This window comes from Balaenoptera musculus, chromosome 6 (genome assembly GCF_009873245.2).
Source record: "Balaenoptera musculus isolate JJ_BM4_2016_0621 chromosome 6, mBalMus1.pri.v3, whole genome shotgun sequence".
NCBI classification, from domain to species: Eukaryota; Metazoa; Chordata; class Mammalia; order Artiodactyla; family Balaenopteridae; genus Balaenoptera; species Balaenoptera musculus.
Genome location: NC_045790.1, coordinates 114,164,891 through 114,182,116, shown reverse-complemented (window position 1 = coordinate 114,182,116; position 17,226 = coordinate 114,164,891). Strand labels below are relative to the sequence as shown.

General features: G+C 58.8%; 1 protein-coding gene across 8 annotated transcripts in view; it reads right to left on the bottom strand.

Annotated features, from left to right (window-relative positions):
* Positions 1-17,226, bottom strand: part of SARDH (sarcosine dehydrogenase) — a 65,989-nt gene that overhangs the window by 11,377 nt on the left and 37,386 nt on the right. For all 8 annotated transcript variants that reach the window (XM_036854933.1, XM_036854938.1, XM_036854937.1 and 5 more), the window contains 3 exons: positions 17,034-17,147; positions 12,448-12,595; positions 8,056-8,149 (listed from right to left, as the gene is read on the bottom strand). In XM_036854933.1, the coding sequence (XP_036710828.1) occupies positions 8,056-8,149; positions 12,448-12,595; positions 17,034-17,147 (356 nt within the window). The remainder of the gene's footprint in view (positions 1-8,055; positions 8,150-12,447; positions 12,596-17,033; positions 17,148-17,226) is intronic.

Genomic DNA, 17,226 nt, shown 5'->3' with positions numbered 1-17,226 from the left:
ACAAATGGCCAACAAGCATGTGAAAAGATGGGCAATATCACTAAACATTAGAGAAATGAAAACCACAATGAAATATGATCTCAAACCCATTAGCATGGCTCCTATTTAAAAGAAAACACAGAAAATAATCAGTGTTGGCGAGAATGTGAAGGAATTGGAACACTTGGGCACAGTTGGGGGGAATGTAAAATGGTGTAACTGTTAGGAAAAACAGTATGGTGATTCCTCAAAAAATTAAAAATAGAACTACCATATGTCCAGCAATCCCACTTCTGGGTACATATGCAAAAGAACTGAAGGGTAGAGAAGGAGCTGGTCTGGTCATGTGCGTCCCGGGCCACAAGCATCCTGTTATCGGCAGACAAACTTAGCTCTGGAAATAAACGCTGGAACAGGACCTTGTGTGAGGCCCTGCTGGGAGCAATGCCCTTTTCTGCTTGGCCCAGCTGGGGTGACCACTCAGGAATCAACAGGGCTTGGCCAGTGCCCATCTTTGCAGTGGCCAGTGTGCTTCTGGCCGGCTGGCCCACAGAGGAAGAAATTGCTTCTAAAGCCAGCAAGAGCCACCTGCCAGCTGGGCCCCCTGGGAGGCTCAGACTCCTGGGCTGTGGAACGGAGACCCTAGAGGACCCCTGAGTGAGAAGAGACCCTGCTGGGGTGGGGAGGCCGACCCGCCAAGCCCCAAACACCTGGGTGAACGTCATTACTTCTATGCAGTGCTTCTCCATTCCAAATTGGCTCAAGGACCCTCTCCTTTTGGAAGGTTCTGGTTTCAGACCCCTCCACCAGGACATGTGGGGCCCTGTAGAAAGTTCTGCGGGATGCTACGGGTCCCCAAGGGTGAGAGGATTCTCCCCTCTGCCCATCACCTGTTTCATTCAGGCCACTAGGGTGGCAACTGAGATGGTCAGCAGGGCGTGGTGTGGGAGAGTTTTCCCATCCTGAGGCCGAGAAGTGTCCCCATCAGCCTGGGCTGCAGCAGGCTTAAGGCTTATCTGCCCCGTAAGGACAAGGTTGGAATCCGGAACACAAGTCACGAGGTGCCTCTGAGCCCCAACCCGGGGCTCTGCACTCAGTGCGTGGTCAGTAATGTCTGTGGTCCCACACAGGGTCACCTGCCCCAGACACAGATGGCAAGCCCAGCAAGATGAAGCTTCTAGCTACCCATCCACGAACACCTGAGCTCACACATCCCGTGGGGCCCTGGCACGGCCCCAGGCTCTGGACCCTCCGTAGTACTCAGGATGCTGCCTGGTCCTCCCGGCACTCGCACCTGACGCAGGGCAGGTGAGGGCCAGCCACCCACCAGAGCGGGCACCACAGTGGCTGAGAGCGTGGGCTTGGGTGCCACATACCTACTAGGTCTAAATATGAGTCACAAACGCTGCATCCCTGGCGACTGACATCTCTCTGAGTCTGCTTCTGCAAATCCTGGCTGATAATAGAGCCCATAGGGCCCATGGGAGCAGTCAACAAAACTGTCACTATAGAGCCCCAGGCAGGAGGCTGGCTACTCGGAGAGGTGGGTGCCACTGGTATGCCCATTTTACAGATAAGGAAACTGGGGCTCAGGCAGGTCAAGCCACTTGCCCAAGGCCCAGTGATGTCCTAGAAAATGTTCAACAATCAACTCTTGCGGGGCAGGGGGTTGTTCTGTAGCATTTACCACTTTCTGTGGTATAGATACTCCTACTACAGCTGATTTCAAGCTACCAATGGTTTAACCAGCCCTTGCTAATTTTCCTACAGATTTAACCCTCAGCTCTCACGAGCTGGTATGAACACTTCCCAAGACGCTTGGAGGGCTCACAGCTAGTAAGTCAGAGCAAGGAGTCAACACCATGAGATCCTCCCTCCCTGCCCTAGACTGACTCACTGGAATATTTTTGGGGGGAGGGAATATGTTCAGGTTTCAGTAGAATGTATTTGGGGGCTTGGTTCCACGTTTGGTGCATCAGTGAACTTCCTGCCAGCTCTCCGTGGGGAGGACTGAAATCAGGGTAGTGCTAGGTGCCCACCCCAGCTTGGATCAAAGGTCACATGAGTGCCCCAGGCAGGAGAGCCCATGTCACTCCTGTGGGATGTTTGGCCACGGGCAACATCAGAACAAGCCTGGAGTAGCCTCTCTGGGCAGACACCGCAGAAAGGCTTGAGCAGATGTGCCCATAGACACGGGCCCAAGCGCTCTCAAATCACATTAGCTCATGGTGATTTTACCTGTTTCCGGGGAGTTTGGGTGTGTACCAGCACCCCCGACTCACCGGGCACATCGTCCAAACTCAGTCACCCCTTAAGTAAGTGAGGATCTCGGGGGCTCCCGAGGCAGGATATCGGCAGGGATCAGAGTGTGTGCAGCCCCTGCAGCGGCCTGGAGCCCTGAATCCACAGGAGAGGGAAGAAGCCAGTTGGCAGTAGGTTTAAAGGATCTTCATTTTTCAAATCCTCTGGATATCCCAAGACACCCTTGATTCCAAAAACATCCTGCCGTGGGGGTGTGCAATCTCTCCTAGGAGTCTGGTCCAGAGGGCTAGTTTACGGTGGTGCTGCTAGTTCTGGTGAAGGTGGTCTGGTGACGGTGGAGGTGAAGGTAATGGTGGTAGTAAAGATGGTGGTGATGGTAGTGGTTGGTGAGGATGATGTTCGTGGTAGCAAGGTTGATGGCAGTGATGATGGCGGTGATGGTGGTGGTGATGGCGATGGTGGTGGTGGTGATGGTGGTGGTGGTGGTGGTGATGGCGATGGTGGTGGTGGTGATGGTGGTGGTGGTGATGGCAGTGATGATGGTGGTGATAGTGGTGATGGTGGTGGTGATGGTGATGGTGGTGGTGATGGTGACAGTGGTGATGGTGATAATGATGGTGGTGGTGATGGTGGTGGTGATGGTGACGGTGGTGATGGTGATAATGATGGTGGTGGTGATGGTGGTGGTGATGGTGATGGTGGTGATGGTGGTGGTGGTGATGGTAGTGGTGGTGGCGGTAGTGGTGGTGATGGTGATGGAGGGGATGGTGATTGGAAACCAATTTTCAAAGATTCAGAATAAATAAAAGGTGTGATGCTCAAACCACACTTCACAAACTTGGCCGTCTCAGAGGATCAAAAAAAGAGCCACAGATTCCAAGCAGGTGGTAAACACTACGGACCACCCCCAGAAAGACCCCGTCTGCACCTACTGACAATGGCAGGGGCTGCACAATCAGAACATCCTTGCAGAGAAAGGACGGGGTTCTGCCCTGGAGGAGCTTCCAGAATCTCTGAAGCACACTCCCGGGAGCCCCTCGAAGCCACCCAACCTCATTCCAGCCACACCTTGTCCTTACACTTTCATGGCAAGAAGCTGTCACTGCCCTCCACGGGACACCCCTGAATAGTGGCCTCGGCCACCATGTCTCTCAGCTACACACCACCCCCGGCTCTCTAGGACAGAGGTGAATTTGCACAAGTTATGCAAAGCGACTTTTTAGGTGATGGCTAAAACCCAGTTGGCAAACACAGGCCCCGTGAAGGTATGGGCATCCCGCCTCTGTCTGTACAACGCGTGGGGGTGGGAGAGTGTTCCATCCCAGACTAATTGAATCTGAATGGTGCCACAGCAAGGACACACACAGTCAGGAAAAGAAATTCAATTTCCTTTTGACCTGCAATTAATTTTCAGAAAAAAGTCGCTTTATCACCTTGCCTAAAGATGCGCTTCTAGCCCAGCACCTGCTGCTTTCCAGAAGGGGCCCCCGTCCTTGGCTGAGTCAGGGAGACACCGCGTCTCCCCTGGGAAGCAGGCCAGGAGCAGGCTTTCACTGGGAACCTCGCTGGCCTTGAGGACATCCGGTCAGCTGGCTGCCAAGGGGACAACTCCCGCCCCCTGTTCTTCCTCTAGGAATGCAAGGATCTTGCAAGCCTGGGGCTGGTCCAGGCATCGCAGAATTACTGCAGAACAACGGCCCTGCTCCGCTGAGGATACTGCTCGGCTGGTGGCACCGCTCCGCCACGGTCGCCCACCCACGCGTTTGCCGTGAGTGTGGGTCGCTGCGGGCAGCGGCGGGGTCCTGCTCACCCACCCTCGGGCAGGATCTGTGGTTCTGGGCTCTGACCCTCATCATTCCACGTATCCCTCGTGACCCAGAGGCCTTGCCGATGACTCAGACACACATATCCCTCTCCTGCATCTGGTTGGCTGGCATCCAATTATCTCCCATAAAGGCTTGGCCCCGAGCTCCGGGCCCAGCATCGCAACGTTGATGGAACTGGTGTCAACACATGCTGATATTATTTAGGAGAATATGAAATTCCCCCTGGATCCAGAGAGCATGCAGGATATCTGGACAGACTTACAGGACGGCCCAGAAACGATTTTGGTCATTGTCTAAACTTTGTGCTACAGATGGGGAAACTGAGACCCAGAGAGGTGGTCCCACAGAGGCCGGGGCAGGACCAGAAGCCAGGCCTGCTGGCCCCCAGCTCTGCTGGGCACTGAGGTGACGGTGCTCCCGGACCCCCGGATCCTGGGCTGACCCGGTTCCCACCTCCCCGCCTGCCTGTGAGGCCACCTCGGGTGGGGGCCAGGGCAGTGGCCAGCCCCAGCTCCCATGGCCCAAGTCCTGCTGGCAGCTGACTTCCCCATCCCTCTAGCTGGCCAGTGGATGGGAAGGCCTTTGTGCCCCTGGCTTGGACCGTCCGGGAACTTGTGGCTTGGGTCACTGTGAGGTCAGCAAGAACCGTTAACACTGACACAAAGGAGCCAGAGCCTAGCCTTTGGGGCCCTCGGGAGAAGGCGCGGTCGTCAAGGCAGGACTGGATTCCTCCTGCAAACGTCTTCCTGGGACCCTCTTCACTCCCATGTCAGCTGCTGAGCAGTGGCGGCTTTTCTCACCACCCAGGCCCTCGCTCCAACGCAGACTGGGCTAGGGCTGCAGTGTCCTTCCCGTCCCCCAGCCTCGGCTAGGCTGTGGGCCTGCGGAGGGCCAGGCCCGTGTCTTCCATCCCAGAGCCCTGATCTGGTAGGCTCCTGGCCAACATGTCCAGAATGAATTCTAGGGAGCGTGTTGGGGAGCTCAGCATTGGGATAGAACCTTCCGTTTAGAAGGGATGCTAGAACTCAGCTGGGCATCCAAACTGGCCGAATATGAGCCCATGGGCCAAATCCCTCAGGTAGCGACCGGCCTTGGAAAGCTCTGTGCTTCTCCCCGACCCTGCCCCAAAGGCCTAGGAAACAGAAAATACCAAATGACTGCTGAACGGCCAGGAAGGCTGGGACCACGTCCCTGGCACGCCTCTGTCTCTGGGTTCTGGTTCTGAGGAACGTGTCATAGGTCAATAATCAGAGTCATAAAAGGCCCACCATCGAGGGAAGCCCATCACAGGGCTATTCCAAGGAGAAAAAACAGCCCAAGCAAATGTCCTGCTTACGGAGAGGGTGACACGACGTTCATAGTGGTTCTCAGACAGTATTTCAAGGAACAGGAAAACTCTCACAACAACTTAGTAAGAGAATAAAGCCGAATGTGCAAGCTATGTATATAGGATGATCTTGCTTCTGCTTTAAAATTTACAGGCAGAGATTAGGGAAAGAAGATGGAAGGAAATACACTGTCAACCTTGGCTTTCTCTCTGGTGGAATTAGAGGGGTTTTTGTTTGTTCTAATTTTACTAATATTCCCTATTTATAGTGAAACAACCCATCAACCCTTCAGCCAGACTCTGTGGCAGGTGAGAAAGGGAAGTCTCAGAGAGGTCAAGGGTCACGCCCAAAGGGGTCATGTCAGTGGTGAGGTCTGCACCCAGGCCCTGCACACTGTGTACTGTGGTTGGAAACAGAGAAACGAGCAATAAGGTGCTTTTGACTAAACCAGTAAGCCAGTTCCAGAGGAGGCGGTGGAGAGAAGCAGCCTGTGTATGTCCTGCACCCCATGTCTCCCACCCCGTGGCCCCCGACCTGAACCTGTTACCCCACGCAGGAGTTCATCCTGGAGTCGGGCCTCTGCTTCCACCGGCCAGAGCCCCGGCCCAGCCCGGCTCCTGGAGGCCAAGGTGCAGCCAGACGGCCGTGGGCCAGGCCTGGGGCGGCAGCCAGGGCCGGGAAGGGCCAGCCCCCATTGCAGCCCATTGTCCAAGACTAAGGCCCAGGTGCCTCGCTGGAGCGACCCTTGGCTGGCAGGGGAAGCGTTCGCACCTGGTCTTCTCCCACACAAACCTCGGAACCACACACAGGCTGAGCCAACGCCAAGCTCCCAGCTCCCCCTCCCACTTCACAAGTCAGAACCCCGCCCCAGACGGGGCTGGGCGCTGCACGGACCCCACGGGGACCGAGAGGGCCAGAGCTGCAATCGGGGCAGGCCAGATGCCACTGTGGCCTGGGGTGGAGCTGTGCCATTCTCTCAAAACGCACGCCCTCTCTGGTCCCGGCAGGCAGCTTTGTACCAAGCAGGCAGGAAGCAAGCTAGACAGAGACATCCCCAGTTTCCTGCCCCCCAGCACAGCCTCCAGAGAGGGAAGGCAGACCAGAGCTGGGCCAGCGCTCCTCGGCTCTGCAGAGCTGCTTTTATCTGGTTTCTCCTGGCAGCCTCCTTTCTGATGTCATTGAAACATTGTTTACTTGCTAACGGGACCCAGATTCCTCCGACCTCCAGCCCCTCTGCAGGCCAGGATCACAAACATCCCTTAGCACTTTCCCCCCAAAACCCCCCAGATGAACATGAAGGAAGTAGAAGAGGGGGAAGTGCCCCCGAATCTGGCTGTCTGTCCACCCACCCCCTCCTTAAGGCCACCTCCGTGTTTCTGACACATATTCATGCGCTTTTTATGTTTCATTAGCTGGGGGGCCCTGGGCAGTCCATCCAACTTCTCTGAGCTCAATTCAGGGAAACATCCGTCCTGCGGGTAACATTTCCTACATCGGGAGCTGCTGTAGGACCTCGTTCAACGCACCTGGCTGTGACTGCACACCTGCCTACAGGGCAATCGCAGAGCAGCACCTCCCCTGCCCCACCCCCCGCCCCCTGCCATGGCAGTTCTGCCTCTGGGGACGCGTGGTCACGTCTGGACACATTTTTGGTTGTCACGTCTGGGGGTGCTCCTGGCGTCAAGTGGGTGAAGGCCAGGGACACCGCTCCACACACCGCAATGCCCGGGACGCGCCCCCTGCCCCCCAGAGTGTCTGTTCCAAAATGTCATCGATCGTGCTGAGGCTGAGAAGCCCATGCTAGAACCTTCCACGCTGTCGTGAGTATTAAGTGGGACAGTACTCGTGAGTCACGTGCTTTGAATAGCGCCTGGTGCCTTGGGAGCCCTCGGCTGACAGCGGCCGAGGTTACTTTGACCGCCTGCTCCTTACCTTGCCCTCGGGAAGTCAGGGTGGAGATCATGATGTTCATTTTCCAGAAAGGACACCAAGGCCCAGGAGTAGGGCCTGACCAGAGCTGGACCCGGGACCCCGGCCCCAGGGTCTCTGAGGACATTGAGTCCGCTGCAGCCCTGATACTGTCCACAGTGTCAGAGCTTCCGGTCCTGGGACCCGACCTTCTGGAGCTGGGGGACGGGCAGGGGGTGCTCCCCGGGGCCTGGCGGTGCACCCCGAGAGCCCCTACCCTCTCCTGCTACGCGGGGGACTGGGAAGGGGGAACGCTCCAGAGGACCGGCCGCCTCCTCAGGACATGCAGACCTCTGGAGCAGCGTAATTGCTTGGCTGTCCCCAGCGCTGTCATCTCCAAGGAGGCGCAGGAGATGCCCTGATCTGGGAGGGCGTGCCCTTGCCTCTGAGGAGGGGACACTGGGGGCAGCTTCACAGGTGGCAAGTCCTTGGCAGAAGCTTGGGACTGCGCCCCTCAGCGTGCGCCAGACACTGGGTGGGACACAGGTGATACCCGACTTTGACTCCCGCTCCTCGTCTGAGGCCCTAACAGCCTGTGGGCAGGACATGTGGTCCCCACTTCACAGTAGGGAACCAGGGTCCAGGGAGGTTCCACAGACGTGCCCAAGGGCACACGACCCCAAGCCCCGGGTTTGTTCCCTTGCAGCTGCTGCCCCCTACGGCCCAGGGGACAGCGGCCAGGTGGTACCTACCAGGTGCCCGGCGGCTCTCACCAGCTTGTGAGTGAAGAGCGGGAAGGCCTCATTGCTCAGGTCTGCATCGAGCACATCCTGGAGAATGGCCCGGCTGTGAGCGAGAACAAGGTCGGTCGGTCAGTCAGTCAACAAACACCCGCCCAGCCCTCCTGGGTGCATGGCCCGGGCTGGAGAGCCTCTGGGGACACAACAGTGAGCAGGACGAGGCCCTATCCTCACGGGGCAGACCGCCAACAAACATGCTATTAATAAAACACATCAAGAGGGAGACGCACCCAAAATTCAGTCAGATAAGAAAGGCACCTTCGGGCTTCCCTGGTGGCGCAGTGGTTGAGAATCTGCCTGCTAATGCAGGGGACACGGGTTCGAGCCCTGGTCTGGGAGGATCCCACATGCCGCGGAGCGGCTGGGCCCGTGAGCCACAACTACTGAGCCTGTGCGTCTGGAGCCTGTGCTCCGCAACAAGAGAGGCCACGATAGTGAGAGGCCCGTGCACCGCGATGAAGAGTGGCCCCCGCTTGCCGCAACTAGAGAAAGCCCTCGCACAGAAACGAAGACCCAACACAGCCAAAAAATAAATAAAAAAAAAAAAAAAAAGAAAGAAAAGCACCTTCATCAGGAACAGTGACAGGAACAGCCAAGCCCGGGGCAGAGACAGGACTCAGAGATGAGCGCTCACAAGCTCTCCTTTCTCAGATGGGGGAACCAAGGCCTGGGACAGTTATCTAACCAGCTAACGCCCCTCATGCCACAGGCCCCCGAGGGCAGGGGCCGCCCTCCTCACCTCCCCTGCCCTGCCGGGCCCGGCAGTCTGGCTCTCACGCTGGATGGGTTACCTGAGACCTCTCGGTGTCCATGGAAACCTTCACTTCCTGGGCGCCGTGCCCCTTGCCTCCCTCCAGGACTTAGTTGACTCTTGCTCCCCTGCATGTTTCCAGCGGGTGCCCCGGTCCCAGTTTAAACTTTTGTTATCCTTCAGGTCTTGGGGCATCTGTCACCTCCTACAAGAAGCCCTCCCTGATTCCCTGAGTCTGGGTCAGGTTCCCGACCCCCCACCCCACACTGCCCCTGGTCTGAGCTCACAGCCCTGATACATCTCCTGCCAGGGTACCTCTCACACTGGTTGTATTGATACTTGCCCCCACTGAACCAGGAGCTCCGTGCCAACAGGGCCCCTATGCCTGGCACAGAGAGGGTAACCGGTAAATAGGACTGACTGAAAATGGGCTGGCTTTGCACTGCAGGGCCCGCTCCCCATTGGCAGGAGACAGCCCCACCATTTCTGCCTCGCAGGGGTCCCAGCCAGTGCCCAGAAACGCTTCTGACACTAATCCCCAGCCCCACGGTGCCGGAAGCTGCTCGCCCACGCTGGCCCGAGGTGCCCAGTGTGCTGCAGTGTGTCAAGATCCTTATGTAACACCCCGGCACCCACGTGATGCCAGCCCCCGGAGAACCCACACCCAGTCCTTAAGAAGACTGTCCTCTCTGCGGCCCTGGGCGGATGGGGCCAGGGCTGCTGCCTGGTCTTCCCAGCAGGGGAGGGAGGAAGGAGGCTGGAGCTGCCACCCGGGGCCAGCGTGGCCTTGGCAGTGCCAGGGGTACCCCAGCTTGGGCACCAAGCTGGGCAGGCAGGTCTGCCAAGCACGGGCCGGGGTGCAGGAGGCTGTCCCTCTGCCAGGGGGCAGCAGGTGGCCCTGGAGGGCACCGGCTCTGGTCAGAGACCAGGTTCAGGTCCTGCTTCCTTCGCTCACTCCCACCCCAACCTCGCCTCGGTCCCCTCGTCCGCTCCATGAGGACAGCGATGCCACCTCACGGGGCCCTTGTGGGGGGGGGGCATCCGCCAGAAAGCACAAGCCAAGCGCCGTGGCATAAACAACTACAGCGGCGATCACTGTACCCCGCCGTGTCTCCCCAGTCACGTGTGGCCTCTTGAGCTTAAGTTAATTAAGGTAAAAAATTCTGTCTCGCTGCCACATTTCAAGGCCTCAATGGCCACATACAGCTTAGTGGCTACTGTACTGGACCACCAATTATGGAATGTTTCCAGAAAGTTCTATTGGTCAGCAGGTCATACAGCATCTCCCATGGTCCAGGCGCCACGCCGAATGCTTTCCACATAACAACTCAGAAAGTTTAGCCCTTATCAGCGGTGCTGGTAACATTATTATTCATACAAGAAACTTTGGGTTATTTTTGAAAGAGCGAGGACAATTTGGGGGAGAAAGTTAAGAAGTTACCAGGAGGAGGAGAGCTTGTCTTCCTGCCCTGGCAGCCGTCACTTGCCACCCTCCTTGAGCAGCTTCTAATGAGGCTGGAAGAGGCTGGCCTGTCCCCCCGGGGCCACAGCTTGATCTGTCTGTCTGGTACCCCCTCCCTCCCCTGCCCACTCACCCCCACCACCAAACCAAAAATAGCCCACTCCCTGTCCAAGGTCGCAGTGGCAATGAAGCTGAGGCTTCCGAGGATGGCCTTGAGCTCAGAAGGCCAGGACGCCCACCCCCATTCAGCCCAGAGGTGCGGAGGTCGGGCTCACGTCGGGAGAGGAACCCCACGCACTGGACCCATTGACTACCTGGACACGGCTCATCACTCCCTGCTCAGAATCCGTGCTTCACCTGGCCCTTGAGGCTCCTCACACCTGCCGGCCTCCTACCCCCTGGCCCAGAATCGGAGACCCCGTTAAAGCCCTTCTTCTGCTCAGTTCCCTCTCCTGGAGGAGCAGCCTCTGCACCTGCAGGCTCTTGCCTCCATTGCCCTCTGAGCACGTCTCCTATGGCCCTGGCCTCACTGCTTTTCCTCCTGCCACAGGGCCTTTGCACCTGCTGCCTCCTCTGCCTGAAACACTGTCCCTTCAGAGAGCTCCAAGCCTTGACCCCTCATTTCCCGCAGTGTCCCCTCCAAGGGCCCCCTGATAAACATTGGTTTTCATGAGAAGCCTGAAGTCCAACACTTGATGGTTAAGGTACACAACCAGCCGTGATTCAGAGAGCACGTAGCACGTGTCTGCCGTGTGCCTCTGTGCGAGATGGTGCACACGCAGAGCCAGCTGCAACTCCGCCCGGGAGGGGAGGTCCGCCAGTCCAGGACCCAGCTGGGGTGCTGCAGGCTCGGTCAGCTCCAAAGAACCAGGGAAAATGGACCCTGTGGTGGGGTCTGAGTGCACTGGCTGGGGATCCTGGCATGACCCTGGGCTGACAGGGATGTCCCATGGACACGGCCGTGCTTCGTCTAAGCGTCAGCTTTGGGATAACCTGGCCGGAGGTGCCCCGTCCTCTCTTCTTCACCAATAAGAATAAAAATACTTCTAACCACCTCAAAGGCTATGATCAGGATTGGAGGGGATGTTGGCATATCCCAGGCACCTGATTGGTCGATGTTAACACGCTGTGCTTCCCCTCTTATGCGCATCCCCCAGTCCCCTCTCCGAAGCCCAGCCAGAGGGATCTTTCCAACGTGCACAGCTGCTCAGGTGCCCCTTTGCCTAAGACCATCCTGTGGCTCCACGCACAAGCTAGAATCCGAGGGCTTTCCAGGAGCTGATTCCTCATGGGTGGGAACACAGCTCAGTAAACGCTCATTGAATGAATTAAGGAGTGAATGATCGTCTGTAGACCTAGTCATTGGAGGTGTTTAGGGAGGAACAGGCGACCTCTTGGTGTAGAGCATTATTCTGAGCCCAGGTAGCACGTGGAACCCCAGTCTGGCTCTGCCCACTTAGAGATGGCGTACATGATTCTTAGTCTGTATCAGCTGTCCAGAGACGCCCTCGCTGGCCCTTCCGTGACCACTGAATCCTCACATACTGATTCACAGTAAGGTTCAGTCTGAGTCTTTTATTAAGGGCTTTTCTGTAGTCTAGTGCTTCCAAAAGCATCTTTCTCGTCTGGCCTCTCTGAGGTCGCTGGCACGTTGAGCTTACTGACCACAGTGTCCCATTCTGAAGCAGTAAGTGGTTCTGCCCCGGGCCCCAGATAGAGGGACGAGGGCGCAGGCCCCAGGTGTACCCAGGTGCGCCCAGGTGCGTGGCTCCCCGTCCTCTCCTCACCTGGCTGGGCCCTGGACGCTGACCAGGCCCAGGTCCCAGGTGTACCCAGGTGCGCCCAGGTGCGTGGCTCCCCGTCCCCTCCTCACCTGGCTGGGCCCTGGACGCTGACCAGGCCCAGGTCCCAGGTGCACCCAGGTGCACCCAGGTGCGTGGCTCCCCGTCCCCTCCTCACCTGGCTGGGCCCTGGACGCTGACCAGGCCCAGGTCCCAGGTGTACCCAGGTGCGCCCAGGTGCGTGGCTCCCCGTCCTCTCCTCACCTGGCTGGGCCCTGGATGCTGACCAGGCCCAGGTCCCAGGTGTACCCAGGTGCGCCCAGGTGCGTGGCTCCCCGTCCCCTCCTCACCTGGCTGGGCCCTGGACGCTGACCAGGCCCAGGTCCTCGGAGCTGTCGACGAGCTGGCACCGGAACTTCCCGTCCTGCAGCACCGTGGTGATGTGGGACCAGTTGTGCTGGGCCACAGCCCCGCCCACGGCCAGGTAGTAGCCGTCCCCTGGAGGAGGAGCACGGGACTCAGCGCAGGACTGCGGGACGGCGGAGACGGGGCAGAGGGGGCGGCCCGAGGCCTCCGTGGAGAAAACAAACGCTCTTTCCTTGAAAGTGAACGACCAAGGCCCAAGTGATGGGGACACTCCCGAGGGACCCTGGGTTCTCATCACCCGCAGGATGAAATGTGGGGAGGAGCGGGCTGAGTGCGGGACCCCCTGAGGGCTGCACATGCCAAGGGAGCATTTTCTGGGAGAGTCTGAGGCTTTCTCCCACTTCTCAAGGGGTCTGTGATCCAAGAAAGTGTAAGAGCTCCCAACGCCACCACGCCGTGGGGAGATTGTGCGTCCCACCTCAGCCACCAGCACTGGGTGAGCTTGGACAAATGTCTTTCCTTCTCTGAGCCTCAACGACCTCACCAGCTCCCGTTTCTCTTCATATTCCCATGGCCCCCCCGGTCTCTAGGATCCCTGCCATGGCCATATGGGGGCTGGTGCTGAGCCGGGGCTTTACAGGCAATACACCGTTGATCCTTCCCAGGAGACTGACACTCGTCACCACCCTCGGGTTTCAGAAGAGGAGACTGAGGTTCAGAGAGGTCACACGGTGTGAGAAGATTGGCCTCTGTCCAGCTCTGAGTCCACGGCCTGTGGAGCATTCACTGGGCCACACTGCCACCCGGGTACTGCTGAGTGGAGGGGAGCCCACCTTGGCCCAGCGTCCTGGGAGAGCCACTGCCCCGGGGGGCTGTGACCTCAGACAGCTGTGTGGCCCTGGACCCCTCATGCAGCCTGCCTGAGCCTCCAAAATGTCATCTGCAATTTGGGGTGAATGCACCTCATCCGCAGGGACGCTGTGAGATTCAGCCACTGTGTGTGCCCTGGGCGGGCAGGCTCTCACTGACTACTACCCCTGTGACCTGGTGGAGGTGGCAGGCCTGGAAGCGGCTTCGTTCCTCTCCATTTTCTATGCGCCTTTCTCCCCATCCGGTTCCCTCCCTTCCTTCCTTCCTTCCAGCAGGGCTCCCCCATCTCAGAGTGATGGTACCCAGTGAATCCCTGACTTCCAGCCTCAGTTTCTGCATCTGTACAATGGGAGTGAAGCCAGAACCGCCCCCTCACAAGGCTGCTGGGGGGATTGAAGGAGCTATGGTGGCACCAGGAGCCCAGCTTGGGGCTGAGGAACCAGGAACCGGGAAGGTTACTCGCTGGGACACTCACCTCCCTCCCCGGGGGTCCGGTCCCGCCCAAGGGCTGCTCCTCTCAGCTTTCAGCGCCATTCACTCTGGGCCCCGCCGGGGGCAGGCCTGGCACCAGCCCCCAGCCCACTCTGCGCAGAGTTGGCGTTCCCCGTGGGAGGGGGGCAGCAGCTCTCGGGGAGGCTCCGGAGTCTGGAGAATCCTGCCTAGACGCCCTTCCGCACACTGGCCCCCACTCCCCGAGGTTTCCACAGCAGTGGAACTGCATGTCATTGTGATCACAGGTGCGGCCACCTACTATAATTGAAAAAAAGACACGCCCCACTTTGCTTCTCCAGCATGGGAGCGTGAAGTTTGTAGCGGAGCCCGGACGGGGACAGGGGACGGGGTGGGGGGGCCTGGGGTCTCTGCTCCCTCCCCAGGAGCACTTGCTGGCTGGGCTCTGATGGAAGGTCCTGGAGCTGGGACCGGCCAGGCCACCCCACGTGGAAGCTTGAAGCTGGGAACCCTTCGCCCCCTCCAAGGCGGGGTTCCGCCAGCAGCAGCCGGGGGAAGAGCAGAAGAGCCCCTGGCTTTGCCATCAGCCCCCCAAGTGGAGACCCCAGCCAGAGCCCCGGTCGTCCTCCCGCCCCATCCAGGTGACCTCTGGAACATCCCTGACCTCGTCACCCCACGTTCTGTGTGCCCGTCTGCGCCCTCAGTCCTGCCTGTCTATCCAGACCCAACTCAAAGGCCAAACAAACGAGCTGACCCCCGAAAGGATCCCCTGCTACCTGGGCTGGGGGCTCCTGGGACGCTGGACTGAGAACACCTCTAAGGATAGATCTCCAGCAGCATCCTCTACCCCGGCGCCCGCAACACGCTCCGTGGCCCCCGCGTGGCCCCGCCCGTCTACAGCCATCCCGAGGCCCCTCCCAGGGGGACATGAGCGTTAACTGAAGCCACCTGGTTCCAGACAGACGGCAGCTGCTGGGCCTGGCCTCCTCTGGGCAGCTGTCTCTCATGAAAAACATCCCGAAGTGCCAGGTCCTGAGGCCAGCGGTCAGCCCAGGTCCAGGTCCAGCCCACAAGGCGGGCATGGCAGGGGGGGCGGTCAGAGGGCAGGCTCCAGGGCTCTGGCTCGGGCCGGGAGCTGCAGACTTTATTTTGTACTTTTCAGTATTGTCCAAATGTTTCCTACAGGTATGTATTCCTTTTGTGATATAAAATACTGTTCAAAATCACATTTAAGATGAACAGCTGCTTTATACACAGCCTTGATCACGTGTGAAACGCACATCCTCTTGTCTTAATGGTGATCTGACCTAACAGGTATAAACACGCGTACTGAATGGACATGCATGTTCATAGCAGGAAGAGTACCGCTTTTTTAAGGCTGAAAATACAAGGTCCATATGTCGGTTTTCTGTGCTTAGCGGTGAAGCCGGGACCTTTAGCACACTCCACAGACCACTGTGACTTCCTTGTCATCCGCGCATGCCCTGGCAGGTCAAGAACCCACCAAGTGCACACCTCCCCACCAGGCGGCCATTTAACTTGAGGCAGGCACCCCCGGAGTCCAGGAGAAACATCTCTGGGGTCCATTAGCACCTCCCCCTCCCCTCCTCTCAGAGCCCGCTCTTCCCGCCCCGGCAGGCGAGCGCTCCTCCAGGGCCAGGAATCCACCAGAATCATCGGGAAGGGCGCAAGAAGCTGCCCCGTTGGGCCGTGGCTCAGCTTACAGAGCCCTGGTGACAACTCCCCCTTGTGATGGGGACTAGTTTCCAGGTGGGGAAACAAGCTCAGGGAGGCTGCTCCCCAGCCCTCCTGGCACCTCCAGACTCTCGCTCAACTCCCTGCAGCAGCTCAGGGAGCTGGGTCATTTGTCTCCACTTCACAGATGGGGAAACTGAGGCTCAGAGAGGTGGGTCCCGAGCCAGGAAGTGGCAGAGCCAGGATTTCAGGGACCTGCACACTCACTGGGGTCCCTCTGTTCTGTCTCCCCAGCTAGACTCGCTGTCTAAGGATGGCAGCTGTGGCTGGGCCGGGCCTCCCCTCTCCTGGGGGGTGAAGGCCAAACAAAGTTTCCAGCGGCCCTTGTCAAAATGCCCCTCTCCGCCCAGCTCCTCACAGGCAACTCACGCGTTCTTCCCTCCACACCCTTCTAGCAGGTGGCTCCTATCCATCCTTCGAGGCTCAGGCCAGACATCACCTCCCCCAGGAAACCTTCCTCATCCTGGCTCACCTGCTTCCCATGGCCTCCCATAATCCTCGCTCTTTCCCACCCCCTCACAATCCCAGCCAGTGTTCTATTGGGCTTTTCCTGCACCTCCCTCTCCCAGTGCCCAGGCCGGACCTCGCCCCCCTCTCCCGTGACTGAGCCCCACGCAACTAAATGGCCAGCAGCACTGAGCCAGGCCCGGAGCTGGGGCCGCCAGGTTTCCTGAACGGGCTGACAGTGACCCTTCCCCCGACGGTACAGTGCAGCCGCACGGAGAGCAGCACAGTTGAATCCTTTCTCCCCTGCAAATCCAGTGTCCCAGAGGTGGCAAGGGGGCCCCTTCTTGGAGAAAGGGGATGCTCCCCACGCTCTGTGAAGCTTAGCCATCGCTATTCTTCCCTGACAGAGACAGGCTGCAGCACTAGAGATTCGACTGCTGCCATGCGAACCAAGGGGTGGGTCGGGGAGTTGAAGTGATGGGGGCAGGTCTGGCTCAGCAGTCAGACCTGTGCAAACAAGGAATGTGGGTAATGAGCTCCCCGTCACAAGAGGCATGCAAGCAGAAGCAGAGGGCCTGCAGAGGGCAGTGTGGGTGTCAGCTTGGGCACAGAGCTGGATATCTTCTAAGGACCTGCCCCAGTCTGAGACTGGGAGTTACACGGGAACCGAGAAAGCCAATTCAGCATAGATGCCGGTGTCAGAAAGGAGCTAACTTCTCCACGAGGGAGGCATGGCCTTATCCTCGGCTCACTCTGTTCCGGGCAGGTGAGCTGAGCACGCGCGCGCTGTGGCCACTCTGAAACCCCGCGGGACGGGCAGGTTCAAAGGCATGATCACTGAGCACTGGAAGCCCAGCATCGCTGCCTGAACAAAGGCTGCGTTCAGCCTGAAGCGAGACCTCTGATCTCCCAGACCCTGACCGCGGCGGGCACACACGTGGTTCCAGAGCAGCCTCGGCCGCCCTTCCCAGTCCATCCTGCGTGGGCGGCCACCTCACCCAGCGGGGCTGCGTTCAGGGCACTGCTGGATCCTCGAGGCATCTCTTACCTTCAAAGGCAGGGGCCAGCGGGGAGGTCTGGGGGCTGGGAGCAAGGCGGCTGACGGTCAGGTCGCTCTCGGTGCCCCCGCGGTGGTTCAGCATGCAGGTGTACACCGTGGAGCCTGCGGAAAGGACGAAGACCCCAGAATGTGGGAGCCACTTAGCAGGGCGGCCCCTCAGCTCAGGGTAACCCTTGGCCGG